This window comes from Rissa tridactyla, chromosome 3, assembly GCF_028500815.1.
Source record: "Rissa tridactyla isolate bRisTri1 chromosome 3, bRisTri1.patW.cur.20221130, whole genome shotgun sequence".
Lineage (NCBI taxonomy): Eukaryota > Metazoa > Chordata > Aves > Charadriiformes > Laridae > Rissa > Rissa tridactyla.
The window spans coordinates 8,014,094-8,040,694 of NC_071468.1; the positions used below are offsets into that span (position 1 = coordinate 8,014,094).

Here is a 26,601-nt window from a genome sequence, read left to right on the forward strand (position 1 = left end):
TCACTGTCTCACTTTTAAACAAAGCACATACGACAGCCACCTTTGTGCCCCATGGGTACAGAGATGCAAAATTATTTTGTTCGGTGATCTGGGTATTTTGCAAGTCTCCAAAAATTTCAGTCTGCTAACAAACCACTTTCATAAAAGTTCTTGGAAGGGGAAGATGGAGTACCACTAGAATAATGCTGAAGTGCCCCAAGTCATCACAAGGACATCCACGTTTCGTGGGGGAAACATACTGAATCTCTACAAATGGATATTTAATTATGCAAGAAGGTTACTGTCAGAGAAAGACATTTTGGAAATATTCCCATATATATACAAAGAGGGAAACGTTGGTGGCAAACATCTGAAGCATCACTATGTCTTCACAAGAGGGTGGAAAAGAGTCAGCATATTACTATATATTCATAGATTATCAGATTGGTGTGTTTACCACACAGCACTAATATAACAAGTTCAGAATTTTCTGACGTGTAAACATCAATTCACTTCTCTTGGTTGAATCCACTTAAGGAGAGATATGTGTTTGCCCATTTAAAATTATTTCAATGAAAACTCAAAATGCTGTAAGAGCTTTAGAGATAATCACTTAATCCACGCTCACCCAGCTGTCTTCATCTGGCACCACAAAAGCAAAGCATCTTTAGCAGATTTCTTCTCCTTGTTGTCCTCGGTTTCAACACTGATATCTTGGATCTGAAATTAACGCAGACGTTTTAAATATTTCTCTAAGAAAACACATTTTTTGCTTTTTTGAAAAGATGAAAGAAGTTATTTCAGAATAAAATTAACAAAGGAAATCTATGATGACAGGCAGAGTGCAAGTAGGTGAATGTTCTTCCTCATTTAAGAGCATTCATGTCAGAAGAAAGCTCCATCTGCCCTTATTTTACTGTAGGATTGCTCTTTGTTTAGTCCATTGACGAAGCAGTTTAAGCTTCACCAGAAGCTGTATGTCCAACTGTGGAGGCAAACCCTGCCCTCTACAGCATTATGGTGTCACCCTGCAAGGTGCCTCCCACAGGCTGCTGAGCACATCCACGAGCCAAGGGGGTGCCGCAGGTAGAGGTCCTCACCAGGGGATCCACGGGCAAAAGCTAACCAGGAGCTTTACGGGACCAAACACGCTGTGGGACCTCAACCTTGGAGAAAATAGCGTTTGCCTTTAGCATCATCACAACTATATGTTCCAGATTCTAGGCTGCAATTTAATTTTTAAAAAGAGGGGAAAAAAAAAAAAAAGAAATCCAGTTTTTACTTCATATGGACAAATATATCTCATTCTATGGATATAGTTCACTACTTTTTAAAAAAGAGTATTGTAACTTCAGTGAAGTTCCACTGCTGTCACTGAAAGTTAGGCAGACACTTTCCTATTCGGGAAACACTGAGCAACACCAAAATTAAGGGAATGTTAAAATTTATTAAATATTTATTCCCGTATTATTTATTATAAATTATATATTTATTAAATAAATTTATTCTCCTTTCTGCAAAAGAACTTTCCAGCCTTTTTTAACTGAGGACAAAGACCAACGCGCAACTTGCTGGAAAACAAGAAATCTCAGCCTTTAGCTGGGACACTAAAACAATTCCTGTGGACACCCTTAATCTATTTCAGTGCAAAATCAGCCAGGTTAATGATAATCACCACAGAGGTGAAAGCAGCTGAGGACAGCATTTCCTCCTACGTCTACAAGAGCGTACAGGTCTATGACTTGAGCGTCATATCTATTAGTAATTTAAAAATAAAACAGTATTACTCTCCACACAGGAGACTCCCATTAGCTGCCACTACAGATCAGCAGCATCACGAAGCACCATTTATCCTCTCCCCTTAGCTCTGGAGCACGTCCTGCCAGATGCTGAGCACTTTTCACTTCCATCATCTGGGAGGACCTGGGACCACTCCACTCGTAAAAAGCACAAAGTATATTTCAAAGAAGTATGGAAAACTCAGATGCGTGTATATCTGTGTATGTATACATCTTTACCTGGAATCTCAGGATAATAGTCCAAATAAGGCCAAGCGTCAGTCTGTGATTCCCATCCACAATATCATGAGATCCCATGTTTTCTAGATGCACTCTTTGCTCTTTCAGGAATTGGAGGGCTTTATCAACATTCTCCAGGCAATGGATGCGCATCCTTCCCTTAGTTGGTTTAGGCTAGAAGGTGAAAGGGAGAAGAAAAACATGCATTACTGTAAACAGAAGGAAAACAAAAAAAAAGTGCTTGCTAACTCTTCAGTCCAGGCAGGTGAGTCACCACATCGCCCACTCCTAGCCACCAATACTGTACGCATCTGTTCTTCAAATTCAATGGACAAAACCGTTCCTCGCATCTTACAGCACATTTACACAAGCATAATGCTAGCATGTGTCCAACCCGTGATGGACAACATCCTAGACCTGAGCCACACGCACTGAGACCCAGTTTCATTTGCCCTTCAAGTATTTTGCCTGCTGACTTCCTTCATTTTTTCTGTCTACTGTATTCATTCACCAGCTGGAAGATAAATTATTGTTCGGTTCACGCCACACCTGTTACATTTTCCCAAGATTATTTTTTTTCTCCAGTAGAAGTTCTTCCACACTTAAAAAGAAGATTCTGCAAAGATAAAGATATGAAACAAACCGATATCTGGCATACATATGCAATAGTGGGAGTTGGTAATAAATGCTCCAGAGAATATCTGTAAATAGACGCACACTCTCCAAAAAGGCGGCTCAGATTTGGATGGTAAATTACTCAATAAAATTCCTCCAGATAGAAATGTCATTGCTTTTTATCGGTCAGCTGAAGTAGGTTAAATAGGATGAAAATAACAGAAGAGATTTATTCCAAACAATTTATTCGTAGAAAAAGAAAGTAAAAACAATAATAAAGAAAGTCAGCCACACCAATGTAACACAATTGTATGAAGGCCCAGTGCAAACGAAAAAAGCCATGAATATATTAACAGCGTGTAGAAGTCTGCTGTGAAACTCAATAAAATTAAAGCAACTTTCTTCTACAGATAAGGATTACAGCCTAAGAACCTGTTCACTGCTCACTGAGATGTCACCAAAGGTACTCAGCCAAACTACTAACTGACGTAATTTTGTTGTCTTCTGCAGTGAATGTAATTAACTGACCATGGAAATAGCTCCGGCACAATCCTCACCTCGGACTGCATTCAAATGGAAGAGTTTCAGCCAGAGTCGTATTACAGTGCCTAGAAACAGCAGCCTGTATAACAGCGTGTCATAAAGATGAAACACTTGCTAGAAAGATGTCCTTCAGGGCACGTAAACCCCTGAAGTTACTGGTTTCACTTCAGCTTTCAGTCAGCACCATCGCTCTCCAGAGGCTGGGTAACCACCCAGAGAAAGCCAACCCACAACTCCCAGCAAGGCTGTAAATTTCCAAGAACCCGCCACTGCTTTTGGGTGTAAAAGTCCCTCCGAAGCGGCACAAATTGCATGTACACCCTGTGCACATACCATACACCCCAAACGCTGCCAGTATAGGGTGAGGAGCCATAGCATGAGTGGGAGCAAGACTGCGGTGACACACTTGGCTGAGACCAACCGGAGATCCCTCGCTATCAGCGGGGACAATCCGAGATCCATCCTTCTGCTGGTACCATCAGTCCCCCAGGAGTGTTGTAAACTGGACCACAGGCTTAATTTAATCTTGTGAAATACAGGCAGGAAGGCAGGAGAGGCAGCGCCTGGCTGCAGGGGAAGGCGGAGGCCAGGCTGCGCCCAGGAGCTGCCTGGCCCATGACTCGCTCCGTCCCACCGCCACACCTGAGAGCCAGAAAGCAGCTACACAAGGTGCGCTCGCTCTTATGATGATGTTCCCAAAATACGGGAATGACCGTGACTGTGGCCATTTCTAAGCAGCAGCGGCAGACCTGACTCCGTCCCCTCCGCCTCAACACAGCCCTTCTCACTTACCTAAGCAGTATCTGCACTGCCTCCAATGCCTCAAGTTGCTGAGCAGAATATGGTTTCAAAAGCACTTTTTCTGCCCTCAGAAGCTCCAGCACCAAGGTGACAGAGTTAATACCATTCACGATAGATGTTTTATTTAGTTCCTGAGACCGCCTGCTCCCACCCACACTCTCTGCGATGACATACTCTCCAATTAAGAATCCAGGAAACATAACCTTCAGGTTATTGGCATGAATTTCTCTCCCACAAACACAATGACTGTACACGAAGCAGCAGAGCACGCACAGTAAACCTGAAGAGGACACTGCTCCCTGCAGAGCAGGAGCAGGCTGACGCATTTTTCTAGTGCTCCAGCCCTAGGTGCATTTTCTAGCTTAGATACTTCCTAATGGGGCCGTAACAGGTTATTAGCAGTGTCACCTAGGGCTGTTCTAACTATGATTTATTAACGGTCCAAGAAGGCACTTCAAATTTCTGCGAGGACGAGAATGACGGTGCCACCCAACCAAAAAAACGTCAGGCACTCCAAGAAGACAGAAGGTTTCATTCTTCTGTGCCTCCACACCAGCAGGCCACGCAGTTTAACCCGTTGTTCTGGCAACAAAAAGAGGAAGAGGCATCCGTGTCCGGTTTGTACAAGGTGTGGCTGTGCTTGCCACACTCTCTTGCACAGCCCCAAGATGAGACATAGTGAGATATAACTCACCTTTACTGGGCTAACACAGATCCAGATATTAACCAGAGGGAAAGAAAGCACACTGAACGCATCATTTATTGTATTTAACTAAACTCAGGAATCTTCACACGCACGTTATCAGGAAAATCTGGTTTACATCAAAAATTGTCCCTTTTCCAACAGGAAACATGACAGAACTCACTACAGAGAATCTGCTTAAATGGTTTGACCTTTGAGCACCCAGGAATTGTAAGGAATTTACTAATCCATTATCTAGTTATGGAAGAAACTGATCTAAATGCTGAATTTTATATTGAAAACAATTCTCAGCTTTATTTTTCTGTTTGGGAGAAGCTGGTTAACAGTGTGTGCAAACAAAATTACAACTGTCTTTTCATACTGGCTGGATTCTTTTCCGCTTTGCTCAGTGAGACTATTGCACGCTATCAATCTCTTTCCAAATACTGTGCTGTACAGTGGACCTTACATAGTAAGCTCCGGACTAAACACTAGGATGAGGAATCAAGCTGAGCAAAGACAGGGAGATGCAGATGTTGCCCTTATTGGATGCTCTTATTTTGAGTTTCTCCAACACACCTTCAAGGACTCTGGGTTTTCATCACCAAAAATCACAACAGCTTTTGAAAAATGCAGGGTTTGTGCAAAAAAGGCTGTAGGTCCTACACAGGGCAAAGAGCAGTCCCGCTTTCTTGATTAGTATCCTAAATCCCCAGCTCTGCTCCCCAGGCATATGGCTCCAGCTCCAGAATCTGAATCCCAGGTTCAAAAGTGAGAAAACAATTCCTGCTTGTTCCACTGCATCAGTAAACACACCATATTAAAATAATCATCTAGGCTAGTTTCTGCATTAGTTTATTGCTTTCTTACCAGTTGATGTTTCTTGTCTTGATTTTAAGCTTTCTGCATAAGGTACTGCCTTTAGATTTCTGCTTGGGTGACATGGAGAAGTCAGACTCTAACCAACACCAGCTAAAATGAATTCCAAAAGGCTGGAGAACATCAGGAAGCGGATGCTACGTGCCGATCCTCCTGGAATATTTTTGGTGTGTGTAATTGTCTCAAGGTTTAGTGCATTGTGTTATCTGTATTCTTGTTTGCAGAGGAAGGTGTGGTGGAATGTACTGTTCAAACAGAGACTGCTGTCCTCCATCCTGAGATAACGAAGCTACAAAAAGAATTTGTGGCGGTGCAGGCGGCTGCCAATGCAATACGCAAACAATGATGCAAGTGCAGATCCAGGAGCCTCACCGGGTGGCTCCTGCCCCCTCCCACTCAAACAGCCGCGTAAGCTCTGTTCGCATTTTTTAAGACCTGGAGTGAAAAATGTAAATGAATCACGCAACAAGAGTCACATGACTGGTCGGAGATTCACCACTGCTATTTGATACAGAAAGCCAAATCTTGGCAGGCAGAAACGAAGATTTGAACTGAGGTGGCACAGTTGCTGTCTGAATCCTCAAATAATGGAGCACGTTGGTCTCAGTTATTCCTGCATGAATAACATCTGCTACCTGAGTGAACACGTCAAATCTAATACCTCACTGACGTTAAGTGATTTGGCACAGACAGAAACATGTTTTGAGCAAACTGTAGTTGACAAACATTGAGATTATTTGCCTCCATCCACATCCTACTCGCGCTTACTCCTATGCATATCAGAGTTTCCTTACCCTCAGAGATGCATTTAAAAAGCTTCCTCTCTCGCTTCGCTGTACAGACACTACACTATGGGCCATATGTTCAATTCATTAACCAGAGTCTTAAGCCATGGAGCTTCCATTAATAGGAGTGCTTGATGACAAGCGATTACACAGTCGCATCCTCATGCAGCCTTAGGTCTTAGCTAAAGACCCGTATTTCTTTGAAAAGATTACTTTAAATTAGGTAATTAAGAGCATAGCCGTCCCTTAAGGAACTGAAGGAAAAACTGATACCCAGCCATTTCTTGACATCCAGTTTTCCTGGTAATCAGCAGCATTTTTCACTACAAGGATTTATTTTCTCACTCACCATTCCCTTGTGCTGGTATCAAGGGGGCATATCTCTCAGCATACCCAAACAAAGAATTTGCCCCGTTAATTTAAATTAATTTTAGATATTCCCCTAACCAAGAAAATCCAAGCCTTATCTATCCTAGTAGAATCAAGCACACCCAGGAGCATTCGTGAGCAGTGGGATGCAACGAACACCGTGGCTAAAACTGCTGCAATGCTTCCCAGGCCGGACTTGGCCCTCTCCAACCAGCTGTCCTCCACGACCCCCCCCAGCACACTCCAGGAAAGGGAGAAGGGAGGTTCCAGTCCTTGGACTGGCAGGCAGCCTGCACACAGCGACTGTGTTTACTAGCACAGAATCAGGCCAACCGGCCACGGTGCCCGGGAACGTTCCTCAGCACATCTAACTCACCATTACCAAGACAGTCTAATGGGCTGGAGAACATTTAGTGCTCTGCGCCTCTCAGATTCAGGAGCAGGGCGTATGCTGCTGGAAGCACTCAGCATCTCACCCGCAAGGAACCTTTGAAGGAGAGTTTCTTTGATTCCCACTGAAACCAACAGGAAGATATCTTACTGGTGTCTGTATCCAGCTGAAGCAATGGACCTTTTTTTTTTCTTTAATACATAAAAAGACATTTGCTGAACCCTCAGTATTCAGTTTTGCCGTACTTCAATTGAGCCAAGGATTCACCAAAAAAAGACCCCAAACCAAAACAAAACCCCCACAACGAATATTAATGAACACTTACAAGTCTCTCTCCTGAAAGAACTTCCAGAAGTTTGATGAGCATCCTTCCATCGCGAAGGTCAGTGTACAGGTCTGTAATTCTGCATGATACGCGTGCCAAGTGGGAATTAACCCACTTTGTGAAAGTCTTCTTCTGAACTGCCTCACGCTCATCTGTTAGGAAAATAACACAATGTTACTCAAAATAAATCACAGCTCATGTACCTACGTGAAAATGTGATATTGAAATATGTCTAATATTAAAGGTACAGCTCGTCTTCTTAGCAGAATCACTGAAGAAATTGGGACTTCCCACTGAAAATCCACCTTTCTTCCTATTTTATGACATTTTCTAATGTCAGCGGGAATTGTACTGAGTTACTATCTATGGAATAAATCTGAACTATATATTGCAGACTTACTTGCTGCTCAGATAAACAGCTTTCTCAAGGTGTAAAGAGGTCTGTTGTAGAGCTACAACGTAAAAGCCCCTTTAGACTAATCAAACTGCCCAGTAACTTGATCAAGAGTGATCTTCCACCGCTGGAAGAACAGGCCAACTTCTGCTCTCGAATGCACACACAAATCCACAACAGATCTCCTGAAATACCAGAAGTCCCTTTGGATTAAGACAGGTACAAAAGAGATCAGAGACCAAAGCTGCCCATTTACTTTTTTCCCTTCCTGTTACAGTATTTCTTTGTAGATTCAACATTTGTAACTGTATTTACACAATGTCAAGAGGAACTTTTCCATAACTACATGTCTGAGGTAGACTTGGATTTATTTAAAGCCATAGAGAAACAGGTTCTTTCCACCTGCCCTTCCCAGAATCTTTCACAAGCGTTTATACATGAGAACATTGGCTATGAGAGCTCTCTTAATGCACAGGCTCGCTACAGTCCACATTAATTCAGAAACTCCTACACAGCCATCTGCCAAGCCGAGAACTCTGAGACAGAAAATATTGTACATCTTTGTGGTCAAATTCTTTTGCCAAGGGCTTTGGATGAAGCCCTTTCTTGTTAGTAAAAAGTCATTTCACTGAACTGGAAATTACTACAGACCAATTTGTCAGAACACAGGTGCTCAAACTTGGACTCCGAAGTCCATAATTAGACGTACGAATGAAAGCTTTCCTGAGCTTTCCTGAGCAGCTGAGCATCTAAACCTCCCCTTGGTCTCTTCAAGTTGTCGGCACATTCAGAAACAGGACATGAAGACTGGCAAATCCTAACCCAAAATGTAACACGCCCAGCTCTGAAAACTCCAAGTACGTTCGTTGAAACACAGAAAACATTAATGATGGTGCAGATCAACGCGGAGTTTATATCTGACTACCCACGGTTTCAGTGGATGCTGTCCTTCAAAAGGAAGGACATGCCCCGCTCCTGGCAGCGCAGTCTGGTGGGGGCCTGACCCCCGAACAGTCATAACCAGTTACAGCCTCCACACCTGCAGGACCTTGGGACAGCAGCAAAAGCCTGATCTCAGTGACAAGGAATGACAAAGCAGCTGAGGCTACAGAGGCTACAAAGCTGGAAAACAAGTAAAAGAAAAAAGACAGTAAGAAAAATCATATAGTAGAATGGTGGTGAGGAGGAGGAATCTGATAAGAAGTGGGAGAGCGGACCAGCACTTCAGTGGCGGTTTGCCCAACTACATAAACCCCACCCTAAGATTTCGGTTCCTCCCATGTATTTCTGAATTTATTGCTGCTACCCGATCACGTGGCAGGGCGTGACCAAAGCTAATGCACTGAAACTGTCCCATTTGTAACAGCTTTTACCCACCTATAAGGTGTGAAATTAAAAAACGGGGCTTGGAAAGATGTAAAAGGTGGGTTTTGTGATAGACCAGCGACATGCTTTCAAGGAACTGACAGTTTGCATTACTCTTGTTTGTCCTCACGCTGTACGAAGCATAGGATCGCTAAAACAGAGGAAGCCACCAGGAAATTAGCGGTAACTGTGGCTTGCTTTCCCGCGCACCAAGAGGAGCCAACTGCAGCTTCTCTGCAGCCCCCCCCGGCTGCCCCCCGCGCCCTTTACTGACAGAGCATCACAGTCTTCAGCTGCACGGGGCCGCTCTGCGCGTCACCAATATGCAAACGGGAGAATGGCCAGTTTGTTGGAAAGCCCAAACCCTGCGCCCCAGCAAGGCAATACTAGCAAAATAAATACTTCCCTTGCAGCCAAAAGCTGCAGTGTCTCCTAACCACATTGCAATTCGTCCCAGTTACAAGCTGTGTAAAAAAAATTGTTCAATCCTGGACCAAAGGAGAAAAAAACCCAACGTTATCTGACTAGCGGAATTAGTTGTCTATCCAAGTAGTGATTTAAATCTAGCGTCTGCTAGTCTTAAATATATTTTATGAACTATTCATAGCAAGTTTCTGGGAATGCGGTATCTGCATATCTGCTTGTCTAGTAATCCATGCTTTTAATTGAACTATTATTTTGAAATGAGTCACAGAAGAAAAAACTTGCAATAGTTGGTGCTTTTTAAGGAAAATTCCAAGAGCAATTACCACATCTCCCTTCACCAGCTTGAACAAGCCCCAAAACAGCTCAGCAAGTTTGTTTATTTAATCACTGTAGTCCCTGTACAGAAGCACAACATTCAGAGATCCCTGTGGTTACATTCATTCTGAAGAGAAATACAGATGTGAAGGATCCTAAAAATAGAGCTGGATACAGAAAATATCACGTAAAACAAAAAAAAGCTATCAAACATCATCATGAAGCCACCCACTAAAAAAATCTTTGGTCAAAAGTTATGGTTATCAACAATCCTCCCAATTTGTGATAACAATAAAAATAACGGGGTAGGAAAAGAACATCCATGTGGTTTTACTAAAGAAGATGAAGAGTCAGAGGCTAATTCTGAACAGATTAAAGACACGATGTGGGAAATACAGTGACATGCCAAGTCAGGTTGTGAAAACTTTGGTGCTGTTGTATCAATTGACACCAGCTTAGGATCTTCTGTTGTTGAAAGCAAGTCAAAGGAAGTCAACAGATCAGCCAGCTCCAGGCAGCCCTTTCAGGACAGGGAAGAAGGGTCCCTCCTGCAGATGGCACCGACATGGCCCAGGGGTCACTCGCCCAGAAAGGCTTCCCACCCCAGTGTGATTTGTGGCTCTAAAACAGGACACGAAAGTGCATTCTTCAGGAAGTGGGGGATTCAGGGAAAAAAGTTCTGGTGACTCCTCTTCTGTGTTGCCTCAGCATCCTTAAGCACACCAAATTATCAGTGAGGGAGTCGACAGGCTCTCCCTGTCTAGCTGGAGGCCCTCTGTGCTTTGGGAGCTGATGCTTGGTGCTGTTATGCCTGTTTTCTTTAGTCTAGTTGAAACGCAGTTTCTGCCTCTCCCCCTCTGCCTTCCCATTTCCTCCACCTCACTCTCTGCGGTCCTCGCTTTCCTGTTTACGGTGAGAGACTGGAGGGCTCAGTTGGTTTTTCTGGCTTCTCACCTCCACACCCGCCCTGCGCTCGCTCTTGTCTTCGCTCCTCTCACCTGATCCCCACCCATCCTCTGTGGTGCCGTCCTCCTCCCTGCTCACCCCCACCAGATAAAAATAGCGCGAAAATCTCTACTGAGACCACAGCTGCGATGGTTTCAGCGCTAACTCCACATGCCGAGCTTACTGTCAGCTCTTGACGTGCGCCTGAGTAACTTCATCGCTGTACACTCTAAACAGCTTTTCGTTTTCTTCTCACCTCTCCTCCTTTCCTCTGATTCACAGCAAGAACAGCCAAAAGCAGCGAGATCCCTGTCTGCCTGCATGCAGCCTCCAGACCCGTGGGAAAACCCTGCAGCACCGCGCAAGAGCCAGGCCTCCACCTGCTCACTGCCAGCTTTTGGGGACAGCCGGCAACTTATCTCAGAAAAACGCCACCAGAGAGACACAGCAGCTCTTTCAGTCTCCTAATGGGCCGGTCACCCAGGAAGGCCACTCTTTATCATGCACTTGGCACAGGCGGAGCGCAGCTCTCTAATTCCCCGCTGACACCATTAGCGATCGAAACACCAGAAGGGAGCCGTTCTTAACATCACATCGCTTATCTCCTCCTGCGATCCCACAACGTGGGAAAGCAAAACAAGTCCGTTTTGTAAGTTGCGTGGCTGGGGTTGGTCATGTTAAAACCTCTCCTGATTATTTCTACATGGTGTTTCACAACGACTGCAGGTTTTTGCAACGCTTTTACCAGCACTTTCAAACTGATAAACTATTTTTCTGCTCTGGGGTTTCAGGTTAAAACATGCACAGAATTAAAACCAATGAATTTCAGTTATATATTTCAGAGAAAGAAACATACATACAGCTCTGACAATTTGGCTAAGCACAGAACTATGACTCTTTTAAGGTCTAGTGCTGTGTAAAAACCTACACACTAAGAGGCGAGGTGCATCCATGAGTGATGACACCAGGGATTTAACATCGGCAATGGCCCCTGAAGCCCTGTTTATGAATCGCATGTCATCGTTTTGACAAACGTCCTTCATGCTTTCAAAAATGCAGTTTTAGATTTTGAAGATTAACTAAAACTAGAGGATATGGGTGGAGCTCCAAGTGTCCTACAGCTTGTGAAAACATTTGTTTCCCAAGGGTAAAGAGAAATGCGCAACATGCAAACCATTCAAAGCAGGAAAACGGAAGCTGCTCTAACAGCAGTATTGATAATAGAGAATCCAACTTATCTTGAAGCAACACTGGGAAGGAAATTTCCTTTATGCGGAAACCCTCACGCAATACTACTAGCATACAGCAGCTTGCAAACCCCAGCTCTGCGATCGTGATAAATCAAGGACTGACTTTGTTTAGGAGTTTAGTAAATAAACTGGAGTATGTACACTGAAATTCACATAAACCAGGGCTGGACACTCTTCCCTGCTTGAGGAGAGTCACTTCTTCCTCTACTAATTTGGTAAGAAAAACTCCTGACAAAAATGCAGCCGACTCTCTGAAAGATCAGAGTGTCACTCGCCGAACCCCCAGTGCGGGACAGCAGGAGGAGGGTCGCATACACCATCCTCCCCCTGTCACACGCTCAGCTCCACTGAGTGAACTCAATAGGGCTGGGCCAGGATAATGGAGAATTTGTCTTAATAAATGCCCTGGAAAATGGATGGCCGCGGGAGCCAGCTGAGAGAAACGTGGGCCCCCATGACCCTTTTGCTGCTCCCACACGCCAGAAAGCGTTATCAGCCCCAGTCCCCTCGCATGACCGCGGCACCAACTCCTCCCGTGGCAAAGGTTACCTGTGCGGCCGCCTGCTGTCTAAAAACAACTTGAAGACAACCTGCTCCCTTCCATACCGGTCAAACCACATTTTCAACAAACTGACCTTGAATGCATTTCAAACTGAATGGCAAATAACGTTTGGCGCACACGGCTGCCAGCCCAGCACAGGTAAAATGACTTTCAGCGCGCAAGTGCTCCTGCCAGCCCCTGGACGGCAAAGGCCTCTGCACCCCATCAGATAAACAGTGAAGGGGGTACTCTCAAAGGAGCTGAAATGTTACTGAAGAAAACAAGAGAAATTGGAGCACAAAAGGGAAGCTGAAAGGAGCATCGAGTGTCTAGGGCCGCTGCCAGGCACTCGGTGTGTGTGCGGCCGCCCCGGGACAGCCCAGCCGTCAGAGGCAGGGAAATCCTCCCTGCCGAGCCCAACCGGCAGGCAGCTTGCTCTTTGCATCATCAACGTTTGTGGATCCCTGTCATACCTCAAAAGCAAGGCAAATTAAGGATGTGTTTTAATCCTTAATTCTAAAAGCTCTGTCTCCTGCAGGTTTACAACTATTTTGATTTCCGTACTGAAAGTCACTCTTTCAGCTTAAAATTATTATTTTTCACTATAGCAACAAACGCAGCCAGGGTGCAACCTACGCAAAGGATTGCTAAACACACTGACTCAGAGATCAGCTGAGTGTTGCTCCAGGCGTACCACTTTCACTGATATCCAATATCCACAGCCTCCCAGAATTTCCCAGATCATAACCTAGGTTAACCACGCACAAAGAAAACAGAGCTTCCCTTTCACAGGAGGACATTCCTGTTACTGTAGACTTTCAGGGCACAGGATATCACTGCATGTTTTCTCATAGATGCAGAGATACGGAGTTAAGCAGCCACTAATAATGACAGTTTCACAAATTCCAGCCGTGCTTGGAAAATTTTTAATTGAGAAAGATGCCCAAGAGAATGGCAGATCAGCGACTGGGACCAGAATGTGGTGATCAATCAAAATTTTATCAGGAAACAACATGAACACATGCACCGTGATCATCTTCACCATTTGTTATAGTAACAGAAGACTGATACAGAACATGAAATCATTCTGATACAGGTCTAAACTCTGTTGTTTCGGGCAGGCTGGAGCACAGGCTTGCACAAAGTAACTCCACCATACCTGTCCCTGAGGCCGGTATGCAGACCTCAGTGGATCTGCCAGGACCAAGACAGAGCTCCTTCGCTCATCACCCCAGCGGCGCGTTGAGAAAAGAACAACACCGGTGGCTCCTGGTCCTTAAATTTCTTGTCCAAACCAAGGGCTGCATGCTCGGAGGAAGGGACTACCAGCAGCCCTGGCCTGTGATCCGTTCCAGGGAGGGAGGCTGAGGCTGGGTTTTGTGTGCTCCTGACAGCTGAGCAGGGCGAGACCCTCGGCTGGGACCCTCCGTGGGACGGACTGCCTGTGGGGCTGCGTGGCAACGCTCATCAGTCAACTGATGCTACGCTAAATATAACCCAGAAGGGAAAAAAGCACCTCTGTGTATCTGTACCGCATCAGCTGACGAGAGAAACATCTGCTTGGATAGACACTCACAAAACGATGGCTTTTTCACACAGTCCCAGTACACGCTATATTACTACGTGCGGCAATAAGAAGCCCAGAGACAACAATGCATAATCATGCAGTCAGGCACAGAGACTCTAAATTAGAATATAATGGAATTGACCAATAGGGAAGAAAATGATGGAAAGAGGAAGGATCACCCAGTCAGGAGGAGGACTATTAGGTGTCTGTAGAGAAAAAGAAATAAAATTAGTTTCCCTTAACATTCAAGTGTCCTACTATTATCTCCCTTTTAGTAGTAAGGCAGTAAAACTGAACGGCGGATGCTGCTTTCCTCCAGCTGCAGATAATGGGTCAGGACTGAAAACAGGAGTTGATGAAAATGGGAAAAATTGAGTTTAATGCAGATGACGGAAGTGCAGAGGCAAGTAACAACCTTGAATGAAACCTGCAGGATGTCAAACTTACATCTGATACAGAGAAAATGACACATGTGGGTCCAATGCTTAGAAACATCTCCTTCATTTTTACTTCACTCTTGCGGAGAGTTTAAGATGGAGGAATGACTGCAGCTGATGGTTCTGATGTAAGCAGGATGTATTTGTTATGGTTATTTTATGGCACAAAGTAATCTGTGGAGTGACTTCCCTATCAAAAATGGTGAGATTACGCCAAAGCTTTTACATGCTCGAACACGACTTAGGCAAGAACAAATGCAAATGTGAAAGATGACAAAGCAACAAGGTGATTTTGTTCATGCTGGTGATTTTCATTAGCAGCAAAATCCTTGCTGCTTTCCTGACTCTGCTATGCAGAGACCATTGTTCAGAAGTCAGGGTTGTGTTCAGCAATCCATTCTCTTTTACTAGGAAGCACCAGCCGGCTTTTAAATCCTATTAAATATCTACTCTTCTCTACTAAACATTACAGCATGTGACTACTTTCACTGCTGAAAATGCTCTGAAAAGAAAAAAGGGAAAGCTACATAATGCAGCATGTGGAAAAAACAATTCTGCTGCTTTCTCTCTTTGATGTCACTAAACCTCATTCACACAATAAAATGATGCTCAGAACAATGTCCGGTAGCCAGCCAAGCATTACATGGTGTGGAAGGGCAGGTCCCTTCATTGTCTTTATTTTTATCCAGAGTTTATGGCATTCTGGTGTCAGCAATACCAAAATAAACCTCCTGAAAGCCAGCTTCAGATTTACGTAGAAGAATGATTATGTTCATCTGCAAAAAGTTGATGTAAAGTCTCCCGCAGGAAATAAATGAAACATAAAAGTCATCTGGGTTTAACAGATTAAATTGGTGGAAGAACTCAGCCTATTTTTTTTTTATTTTTTTTATTTTTTTTTTTTAAATTCAGAAAACGAAGATGACATATTTAATCAGATTTAGAGACAACATGTGCTTGGCTCTCCCAACATTGGTGCAGGCTATGTGAACTGCTTGTTTAACTTCAGGAAAACGGGAACACAAAATTCTGTAAATGCGTCCCGCATCATGACCAGCTCCCTGCAATAGAAAACGCTGTGCCACCGCCCATTTCATAAATATTAACCATTCAGCTTTTTTTTTTCCTGGTACTCTAGGATACCAGCTGACTTCTTGTTTTTCTGTATGAAATGCAAAGCAGCTACAGAAATGCAACCTTGCTAGTGGATGATTAAAATGGTTTAACACTTCTGGGTGCTGCTCTTGTAAACACCTACACCCATCTTCAGCTTTAAACACCAAAGTCTGCCCTGGTTTAAATATAACTGCTCACATTCGTGAGTCCCTTACAAGAAAAGTGTTCAAGAGGACCCAGGTCTGGTCTCCCAAACTGTAGATGGAGGAAGAAGTTACAAAACCATTTTTACAGCAAAAGTACAGTTGAATAAAGGAATAACTTTATAGCCTAAGGACTGTGCAGCAGCACAGAGCTCAAATGGACCTCCTTTTAAAAACAGCATGAAAAATACCTCAGTGTTGTCAGCATTTAACATAAAAGGACACAAATCCCTTCTGGCTGATTTGATGTTAGTGGTTTACACTTGTTGCCATTTTTTCCCTTTGCGTAACAGACAAGTCACTTAATGAAAAGGAGCATGGAAAAAGCATCGGCCTGACCCAGGACACTGAAATTCCAACAGAAGAACAATGAAAACCTGAGGTCACTGCACTATTTCAAGTACACACAATCTCGTGGGGTCTTTGCAGTTTCCTTTAAAAAACATTAGCATAATGTAGGGAAGTGCCAGGGGTTTTTGGAGGGGGGGAGAGCGCTGTGATTTTCCATACTTGCCGAAACAACTGTCTGATTAGCAGTGTTAGCAAGGATGAGAGCAAGGCTTGGCACAGCCAGAGACCATGCCAGGTACTCCACTATATAAGATCCATCTTATTTCTTCCCATGTTCAGCAAACCCAGCAGAATGAGAAAGTTTTTACAGTGGATTTCCACTTGTCTATAGGAGGAAAAACAAGGGTAGGAAAGAATGAGGTTGTGTTTTATTTGGTTTGGTTTTTCTTTAATGATTTTTGTTGTTCTGTTTTCCTTTCAGCACTCCTCCCTTTTCTCAGCAGCTGCAGGTAATGCAACAGTCCTTGCACAAGTCTACTAGCAATCTGCTATTTCTACAACCCAACTATATGACCAGACTGGGATCCTCCTTATTTAGGTATTTGGAAATACGAAATCGTAACTGTTAAGCAGAGATGAGTCAGTAAGGGATAGGCATCGGGACTCAACATTCACTGTAAAGACAGAAAAATGGATGCTGAAACCGGTCGTCTACAGAGCAAACCCAGGCGCTGCAGAGAGAAGCTTGCAGCGGCATGCACCACCTCGGAGGAAGGAGAGCTGCTGGTGGTGCAAGGCTGGATGTATCCGTGCAAGGGAAATTCTGATGGGATATCAAGAAGAAAGCCCTCACCATGAGGGTGTTCAGACGCTAGATCCCCCAGATGCTGTGGGGATATTCAGATCCCACTGGCCAGGTCCCTAAGCAACCTGATCTAACATTGAAGTTGACCCTGCTCTGAGCAGGTGTGTTGGACCACATAAACTCCTGGTGTCTCTTCCAACCTAAAGTACTCTGTGATTCTATGAATTTTAGCTACCTTAAACAGAAATAGTCCAGAAAACTAAACCACTGGTATCCCACTGAGGGATTTCGGAGAGATCTAGGTCTTTTCTTTCATCTAAGGCACAAGTTGAGACATTACACAGAGAGAAGAGTCAAAGCTGTGGTATGTTTTGAGCGTGCTTCTCTAAAAACTTACTCCAATCAGAAAGAACAGATGAAAGAAATGCCATACCTTTGTTGGTTTTGTGTTTAATTTGCCTTTAATGACAAAAAAAAGCATTAACAGAAAATAAATAAATCTATGATGAATGCATTTAATCCTTTCAAAATATTAAATCTTGGTGCTAAGAGATATTATCATTATAACTAATTACAATTTTCATTATCACAGATATATTTTAAATGGAAGAAAATGTATTTAAACAACCACTGCACTGATCAGGGATTAATAACAGCTGATTTCATCGCCTTGCTGAACAATGTGCTTAGTTCATCCAGCTTCATGGTCATACAGTAATTTTCCCTTGTTAATTGCATGCTATATTGTATGGTCAGACACACTATGCTGTACTGACAAGTTGCCAAATAAAAGCAGTAACACCACAGGTAAGGCAGGCCATGGCTCGGCAAGCCCGAGATCTACGCTAAATCAAAGCTGAAACCTGAATGAGTAACAGCAATAAAAATACAATAAAATTTACAGTAAAATTTACAATAAAAATTATTTGCGAAACTGAAGGAACCGTGGTAATTGTAACATGCAGTTATTTCTAAGAAAGGACTTTTAAAAATGAATGAATTTTAATGAGATTTGAAACAAACTGCTAATAAGAAGCATTAGAGGAAAAATCCCTAATCTTCTCTGGCTCTAATCTGCAAACCCATCATGCAGAGCTCCAGCTGAAGTCCTGGAGTAGTCGTCTTTTGAGACTGGCAGAACTGATGCCTTCACCTGTTACTTGCTTATGAAAAGCTCCAGAAAACTGACCCGCAAGGTAAACTTTAACACATACATTCCAATCAGTCACTCTGCATATTATTAAAGTTCTTTTGTAAGAAATCTATGTGGTAATTAAAAAAAAAAATAAAATAAAATCTTTCTTTCCACGCCATACCTTATTTCTTGGGACTTTTCCTGCTGGTTTGTTTGATTCCAACCCAAAGGTCATTTACTGATCTGCTCTGTGGGACAATGTGGCATGCTTAAGCAAAATCATTTTAGCCTCTGGAATTATGCAAGAGTGGGGGGAAAAAGATACCTTTCCAGCACAGTACTTCCTGCCCACGTAATAACCTTCAAAGCAGTACCAGAGAAAAAAAAGAACCTTTGTTTGAAACTCTCAAAGATCTCTCTGAGATTTAAAAGTGACGCAAATTCGAAGGAATTTGCTGGGTGAAATTATACTCTTAACACCTTAAATGTGTATCTTCATCCAGAAACATCACTTGTTTTTCTAGTCTTAAAAGCGGACTTGTGAGTCGTATGGATTGTGCAATGCATTGACTACACAAACTGAAAAGCTCTGCATGGGTACAAAGGTGCGGCTTCTGTCGAAGCTATCCATGAGAGCGCCCAGTAATTTACCTTCACTTACTTAATTTTTAGCACACTGAGAAAATTAAGTGCCAAACGTCATCAGCTCAGCATAATCAGTGTAAGAAGCACCTCCTGAGCAAAGTCATTTTGCTGATGCCTCCTTAATCACATCGTACATGGGCTCTGTATTCTGGGCTTTCCCCTCCCTCAAAATGTGAAACAGTGGTGCTGTTTTGTTTTTTTAAAAAAAAGAATAGTCTATAAAATATAGCAATTAATAAAGGAAACGCAGAGCACAAGAACTTCTGAAACCTAATTGTCTGATTAATGCTCCCAATTGTCTGTTAACGTAATATTAATGTCATTAAAAATAATTCAGGTATTGCACATTTGCCTTATGTATGTGAACAGGCTCTTTGAACTAAGATTATTTGCGTGCTTATACCCATCTTACACCTCTTCATAGCCAAATCACACAGACACACGTGTATACAGGCATGAAAATGCATTTATGGTATCTTACACAGGCTGTGTGTGCTGTATTTGTGTGTTCCCGAAGCCTGAGACATGACAACTCACTGATTTTCAGGTCTCCAAGCTTACGGTCACATTTCAGCCTAACTCAAATACACAACACATTTATGCATAAGAAAAAGCTCCATGAACACACTTCTGAATATGAAGACCACAGTGACCTGCAGCTAGTGCCAGGGAAATGCTTTTAAACTTGACAACTGGAGCTAAACCAGAAGGGAGGGCTGATTTATGTAACGCAGAAAACAAAAGGTGTCCTGGCATTGTGTAGTTCAAAAACTTACACTTGAAAACTGCAAGGAACTGGCTGGGGTCAACCACGCTCATGGAGACGGGAGGAGAGGGTAAAGGACAGCCCCATACCTAGCCCACTGAAGTGGGTACTGCGGAGATCACACCACCTTGTCCGGTCACTTTATTTATTAAGGAAAAAGAAAGGGGGGGGAATGTCCCTCCTCAGCTGCTGATTTATTCTGCCCTGCTGCAACTGGCAGGTGCTGGTCTCAGCCCTGCCGTACCCCGCCAAGAGACTGCAGCTCTCCTCGAGCCAGTGCAGAACTACGCTACATCTCTGCGGATGACAATGCTGCCAGGACATGCTGCTGGACAGCTAAAGATTTTACATATTAGGTGTCCTTAAGTGTTGTCTGTTCTCCAGCACAACTTGCGTCTGCTTTTATTTAGAAAAAAAAAAGTATCTGCAGTGAGGAACTGGCTGGAACACGGCCGGCCCCAGGCGCAGAGGATACATAAGCATCTTTCAAGTGGCACAGAGCATCATTAGCATCAATGAGCTGGCAAACATCAGAGCAACTTGCCTGTTAAGAGCAAATGTTCCAGGAAATAAGGATTTCTGTAATGGGGATTTGATAATATACCCTATCAGGCATCGTTATTAAGATGTTTATTTTGGGGGAGAGAGAGAGAAGGATTTAATAATATGTGAGCAGTGGCAGACGTATGGAAAAGACATGCCATAACTTCCATGTCTTGCTCTGTGAACTCCTTCCGTAATGACTTAGGCAACAGCTATGAACAATCATGTCCAGGTGCAGCCAGCACATAATCTGCTATTACAGGCTGCTGGATTAACAGTGCACCTGTAGAAGTGGCAGTGGCCAGGACATCACTTAGGGAACAGTCAGGCAATTGTCTAGGGGGCATCACCAATTTTCTAAAATGACTTCCTTGTCACATGAAACACGCCTTCCTGTTACCAGGTGAGAGCATGAGGATGAAACGCAACTCACAGCCTCCAGGGTGAACACAGCCTGTGAAGACAGAGGGAGGGGATGGGGTGCAATTCACCTCTGAGAAAGCACATACAGTTCTGCAGCCATAGTTGTAATAGTTCCCGATGCCCTTTCCTTCTCTTCTGGGCTCAAGATTAGAGCCTCGATCCAATTAGACTTCATCCACTTAAAGGAAGAACCAACACGTACCCCATGGCTTTTGTCAGCACCTCCAGCCCCCGCGCGCAGGGGCACAGCACAGCCCCCTGGGCACAGCGGGTGAGAGCGGGTGCACCCATCTGCGCTGTGGGTGCAGACACTGCCATGCCAAGGAATTATTTTTAGTTAAACCGCTCAAAGCACTTAGCGTTTAAAGGCAGGGTTAACCCAAATTATTGAACTCCCCATGCATCAGAATAACAGAAAGGTCAGAAGTTCAGAATGCAACCAACATCTGATGCTTCTAGACACCTCCCCTATTTATTCAGAGCCTTACTTAATTGCCATTCCATAATCGGCTATTACTCATGTTAAATTGCAATCAAAGTACAGTCACATCCACAGTTTCAGAGCAGTCTCTTTCATTATATTGCCAGACAATTCGGAAAAGCTGAAAAGAGGAACACACCCTGAAAAAAATGGCCGTTGCACTACCAGAGCAAGTCTAGTTTCTCTGGAAATAACCATGGAAAGACACTAAACTAGATGCAGAATTAATTATTACCCAAAGCAAACCAAAGTTAGTTGACTATAGATGAGACAGTCATGTTTTCACTTTCATTTTTCCTGGAACCAAATCATAATCAGATCATATTTTCAAACACTGGAAACACTGCCTGGACAAAATGAACACAAAGAACTGGACTTTGGGGTTTTCTGGAAGGGGAAGACTGAACCCAACATACAGCATCAGTGTGGAGAAGCTGAAACCAAAGAGGAGTTGTTACTTGAGAAGAATGCAGGAGCAGGCCTGAATTTGAGAGACAAAATCCCACAAGCGAGTCCCTCAGCACTGCACCACGGTGCAATTTCATTGCCTTTAACAGGGCTGCCTTGGTTTAGATTATCTGAGAAGAGGGCTCTGCTGATATTGGCTGATTTTCTGAAGAGTTTGCCAAGCCATTAAGTTAAATTTAGGTATCTTTATTAAAGCCTAGAGGTTTTTTTCCAAGAAAAATCTGAGCAGCCAGCATTTATTTTGTTCAGATAAACTCTTAAATCTCCTTGTAACAACACGTTGTTTTGTTTAATCTTTGCAGGCATAAGGCCACTCCTTGCTTGTGCTTAGAGTGCTGTGGTAATACGGTTAATTTTTGTACCTTGCCACCATACTTTCTTCACTGCCTCTTTGGTATGCAATTCTCCAGCTCTTCTGCCTCAAAACTCAGTTCCGACAGAACTAAAACAGACAAGAAAACTTAAAGAAAGTAACCCCCAAACTAAAAACAATCCTCAGAAACACATGCCTGGCCATTTTCGCAATATCCACGGCAGATATATTTGCAGTTTCTGCAAGGGACAACAAATATGATTCCTGTGCAATGACATTTGAGGTGATACTTTTCCTGTTTGCTAACATAGGAAGTACTTGATAGCGGCAAATGAGAAAACGTATTTATGACCTCCTGCCTCCTCCAACAACCTTAATACAGTTTTACTAAAAACAGTGCAGGATTGTGCATTCTACCAATCACACAACAAACAGAAAACTGACCCCACCCCGTCCAGTGTGAGTTTGTCGTGTATGTGTAACTGGGCCTATGTTTTCAAGAGTTCCAGCTCATATTTTCATGAACAAACTAAACTTGACTGAACATGGAATTATCAGCATTTCCAGCTATCTCATGAAAAGGCCGCCTGGTAATGCCAGCTCTTTCACAAGACCTTTGAAAAGCCATGAGCGTGGCCCCTAGACTATGCCACAGTGACTGCCTGCGTGCCTGCTGAACTGTACTATTCCCCTCAAAAACTGAAGGGCCTTTCTCTTTAAGCTTCTTTCGGAGTGAAACAGTGGGGCATTCAGCACGGCTACGAGACTGGTTAATATTAGTTTGGCTACAGTAGTTCTCTTTCAACAAAAGAGGCTCTCAGCCCGGGATACCCCGTTCCAGCAGCAAGTGTACAAGGTCTTTTGTGTCAACGTGGGCTCTCCCTGCCATCACGACCTTAAGACTCCACATCAAAAGTCACAAGCATGAGTGGTCACCATCCCCTTTGTTTTTTCTCCTCTGAAAGAAATGCAAGGATTCAGCTGTATGCGTTTTTAGGAGCAGCAAGCAATTTTAGGCTCACACGCCCTCCTTAATTACATGCAGGCTATCACAAAGGACAGTAAGGCCAGAATTACTTTGGGCGCTAACTATGTTCAGTATGTGAATGAAATTATGTGTTCAAAGCTGAGTTAAGAGCAAGGCCCTCCTCCCCAAAGCACCCCTGCTCCCAACGGGTAGGGAGCACAGAGGTAATTCTCTGCTCCTGCTTGCCAGGCCACCACCTTATTCTTATTGTACTGAATTTCAGAATTTCTGCTGGAATGCAGAATAATCCATGAGTTTCTCACTCCCTCCACGAATGACCTTTACTTTGAAAGGACTAATTTTGAGTTGGGAGAGAAGTTGTTTCCCTGATTACTTACTAAACAATTTTCATCTTTGGAGTCATTACGTCACTTCACTTGGACGATGACACCAGGGAAAGGAGCGTTACCTGCCAGCCCCAGATATAAATTTCCAAACGAAATTCCAGGTTTGATCTCTTGTGGGAAGAGCAAAGCAGATCCTAAACCACCTTATTTATTTTATTCTATCTCCTTCACCGCAGCTTTTAAAGTTAACAGAGACTAATTCCTAATATTTGGCTGAACAGTTTTCACAAACCTGTCTATTCAATTAAGATAATTCATTTTCACATAAGGAAAAATTATATCATTGTCATACCCTGCTACTTAGTAGCTGATACTTAATACTTCACAATTCAACTTAAACAGGCACAAAAAGCCATCAGAGCTGTCAGTAATCAAATACTCTTTCAATGAATTCTTACATGAAATTCAGACTCTGAGCAGACGCGTTGCACCCACAAACCCCAAGTCCTGTGATGGGCTAGCACAGAAGAGTAGTTTAGTACAGGGGATAGGAAACGGGGATTTTGTGAATCACATTGCACATCTGTAATTTGATTTTCTTCACCATTTCTTCTTAGCTCAGGTAGCATTTCATCCACTTTAATAGTCAAAGCATGCACCCAACAGAAAGACAGAAAGAAACAAAGACGAAAAAGGAGGAAATCACAAAAGAGATCTGATAAAAAACTCAGGAATGAAAGCCTACCATTGTTCTGGTTTTTTATCACCACTTTCATCTCTGTCCGTAGTCTTTTTTTATTGCCCTACTTTTCACAGAAGTTAATGGCAAAACCCACAATCAATTTGAATAGGGCTCTTGGATAGGAAAAATATTTGGAATAGGAGCCTGTACTCCTACGTGGTTACAACATGCCTACAAAACGTAAGGACAGTCTGTGACATTTAGCTTATTTGAGCCATCCAATGCAGAAACACAAAAAAGCCAGTTCCTGTGCTAGCACAAATGGCTGCATTTCCAGTTCTGCAGAGCTACAGGGATTTACACCAGTTAAGAACACCACACAAATCATTTTACTGTTCTAACTCTGGCAACAAATCACCCCCAGGGTATTCAAAATACCTTACTGTCCCATGTGAAAATATCTGCTTACAAGCTTTCTTTACTTCACAATTTCAGAGACACAAAAAGTACACCAGAATTGCCCTTTTTTTAAACAAAATTATGCTCCAGAGCCGAGAGTCTTCTGTTTTAAAATGAAGTTTCTTATGTACATAGCTAAAAAACAAATATTACAAACATAATCTAAACTGAAGAGAACAAGACTACAGAAAACCTGAGGCAACAGCTCCAAGTTGTGAATTTTCACAGTTATTTCAGTGAGTAGCCAAATCCAATTTAAACGTTTACTTTTTCTACTCTATCAACACTGACCGTATTAGCAGAAATACCTTACCCTGTGCTCTTTGAACTTGCTTACAGTATCTTCACAAATATCAGAACCCGTAACCAGAAAAGGTAAATTTCTGGAAATTTTAAAGACACAAAAGAAATTTCAGAGCTTTTTCAAAGAGAAAGCAGGAATTTGAGACAAAATGTTGTTTTCAGTAGCTATGGGTTTCTCAAAATCTAGTTTATCTAGCAGTAACGATGGAATTGCCATACGGTCCTGAATAACCCTTCAAACAGCGAAACTACAAAATAATGTTAGACTTTATTTCTCACTGTTCATGCTGAAATAAAGCGTTTCACAAGAATTTTCTGTTATGTTTTCCTCAAAATCTCATATTTAGTTTTGTGGGGGGTTTAGTAATATCAGGATTGGGAGAGAATGGGAGCAAAGGGTTTGAATGCTTTTTTTAAGCTCCTGGGTGTTTTTGAAGATTATCCTTCACAGACAAAACTAATAGAGAACCTTCTGCAAAACCTTCTTCCATGGGTTTGCTATACATCATCTACACAAAAAATTTAGAAGTGTGGAGACCAAGTTAGGTAGTTTATGTGTAATAAAATTAACAGACAATATGTGTGGTCACCGAAACATGGCTTTCACTTCTGGCTGTGCTCACCTCATCAGTTCCTGTCCGAAGGAAGGGCATGAAACACAGGTTCCCTGTCCCCTGATGCAGTATTTAGGACTAGGAATAAATAACGGTGTCTGTGTGTCGTTCCACAGCTTCTACAATGTAGCTGTGGGCTTTTCCTTCTGTAAAGGGCAGAAGTGATCCGGCAGCCCTAAGTAGCCCTGTGTCACTGTGAAATCTCTGCACCAGTTCTGTGCTACAAGGGGATGTGCAAAGAGTTTAAATTCGACTGGTTTGGTTTATGTGTAGGCAAATACAAGTCCTAGCAAGTGATTTACTAGAACTGTCCATTTTAATGAAGAACCTGGACATGGTAGTTCCAACACTTTCCCAGTCATTTCCTCCACGTTAAATCCCTAAATTATATACTCAATTAGGTGGCAAGATCACTTTCAAACCTGCACATTTGAAATACTTCTAGACAAGACAACACTCTCACCAATATTCAGCTACCATCTTTGTTTCAGATGGCTAAAACAGCCCTAAAACTGTGTCTAGGATTCAGGTATGTTTACAAGAATCTTTACACTGGAAAGAATAAGGGCCAGCTATCACAGAAATGCACGTTCAGAACACTGCATTTTCAGATCACTTAAAAACTCTGCAAATCTGACAGGGCTCCCAACCACGTAGCTTGTGCTCATCTGTTTCCCAAAACCAGAAGACTGAAGTATGCTGTGACACATGCAGGCCTTGGAACAGTTGCAGACAGCAGAAAATCAAGCAAAATTTGCCACCAAAGTATTTGCAACTTCAGCGGATCTGACAGGATGAAAAAGAAAAATCCATGTAAACCAGACACATTTCATCTGGGATGAAATTCAGCCTCCCTGCAGCATTTCACCTTTAACAGAAATTACCATGACAAGAAATGCCAGTGATCAATTTGGTAGACAAAGTAGGATGTCCTTCAGTTCGCTAATCACCGCCTGTAGCTATGCAGGTCGCTGCTCGCAAGAGACTGAAATCCTTTAAAAGGTAAATCTTACAACAAGGAAGACGGCTGTTGAAACTGGCTTTTCAAAGGGCGCCCACTAACTTCAGAGGATCCTGGGTGCAGCAGAAGATCTCATTGCCCTAGTGCAGGACAGTCCTTGAGCAACTCCTACAAACTTGTCAGTCTGCAGTGGGAGCTCCCTGCTTATCCTTGGGCATAGGCAGGGATTTGGGGATAAGATTTTCTTGCAGGAAAAGCTGTGGGGAAGCCCTGCTTCAGAATAGAAAAACAATCAGGAACATTTTCCCGCAGCCTGGATGGGAACCAATCTATGCATACGGATCCCTGTATTATCAAAGCCGATTATCATTGACTACTTAAAAATAGAAACTCTGCGTTTATCTTTTCATGTCAAACTGGAACCCAGACCAACCCTACTCAGGTCATTGCAG

General features: G+C 43.0%; 1 protein-coding gene across 3 annotated transcripts in view; it reads right to left on the reverse strand.

Moving 5' to 3' along the window:
- SPTBN1 (spectrin beta, non-erythrocytic 1) overlaps nt 1-26,601 on the reverse strand; it is a 135,999-nt gene that overhangs the window by 47,549 nt on the left and 61,849 nt on the right. For all 3 annotated transcript variants that reach the window (XM_054194093.1, XM_054194092.1, XM_054194094.1), the window contains 3 exons: nt 7,388-7,539; nt 1,998-2,171; nt 608-699 (listed from right to left, as the gene is read on the reverse strand). In XM_054194093.1, coding sequence (XP_054050068.1) covers nt 608-699; nt 1,998-2,171; nt 7,388-7,539 — 418 coding nt within the window. The remainder of the gene's footprint in view (nt 1-607; nt 700-1,997; nt 2,172-7,387; nt 7,540-26,601) is intronic.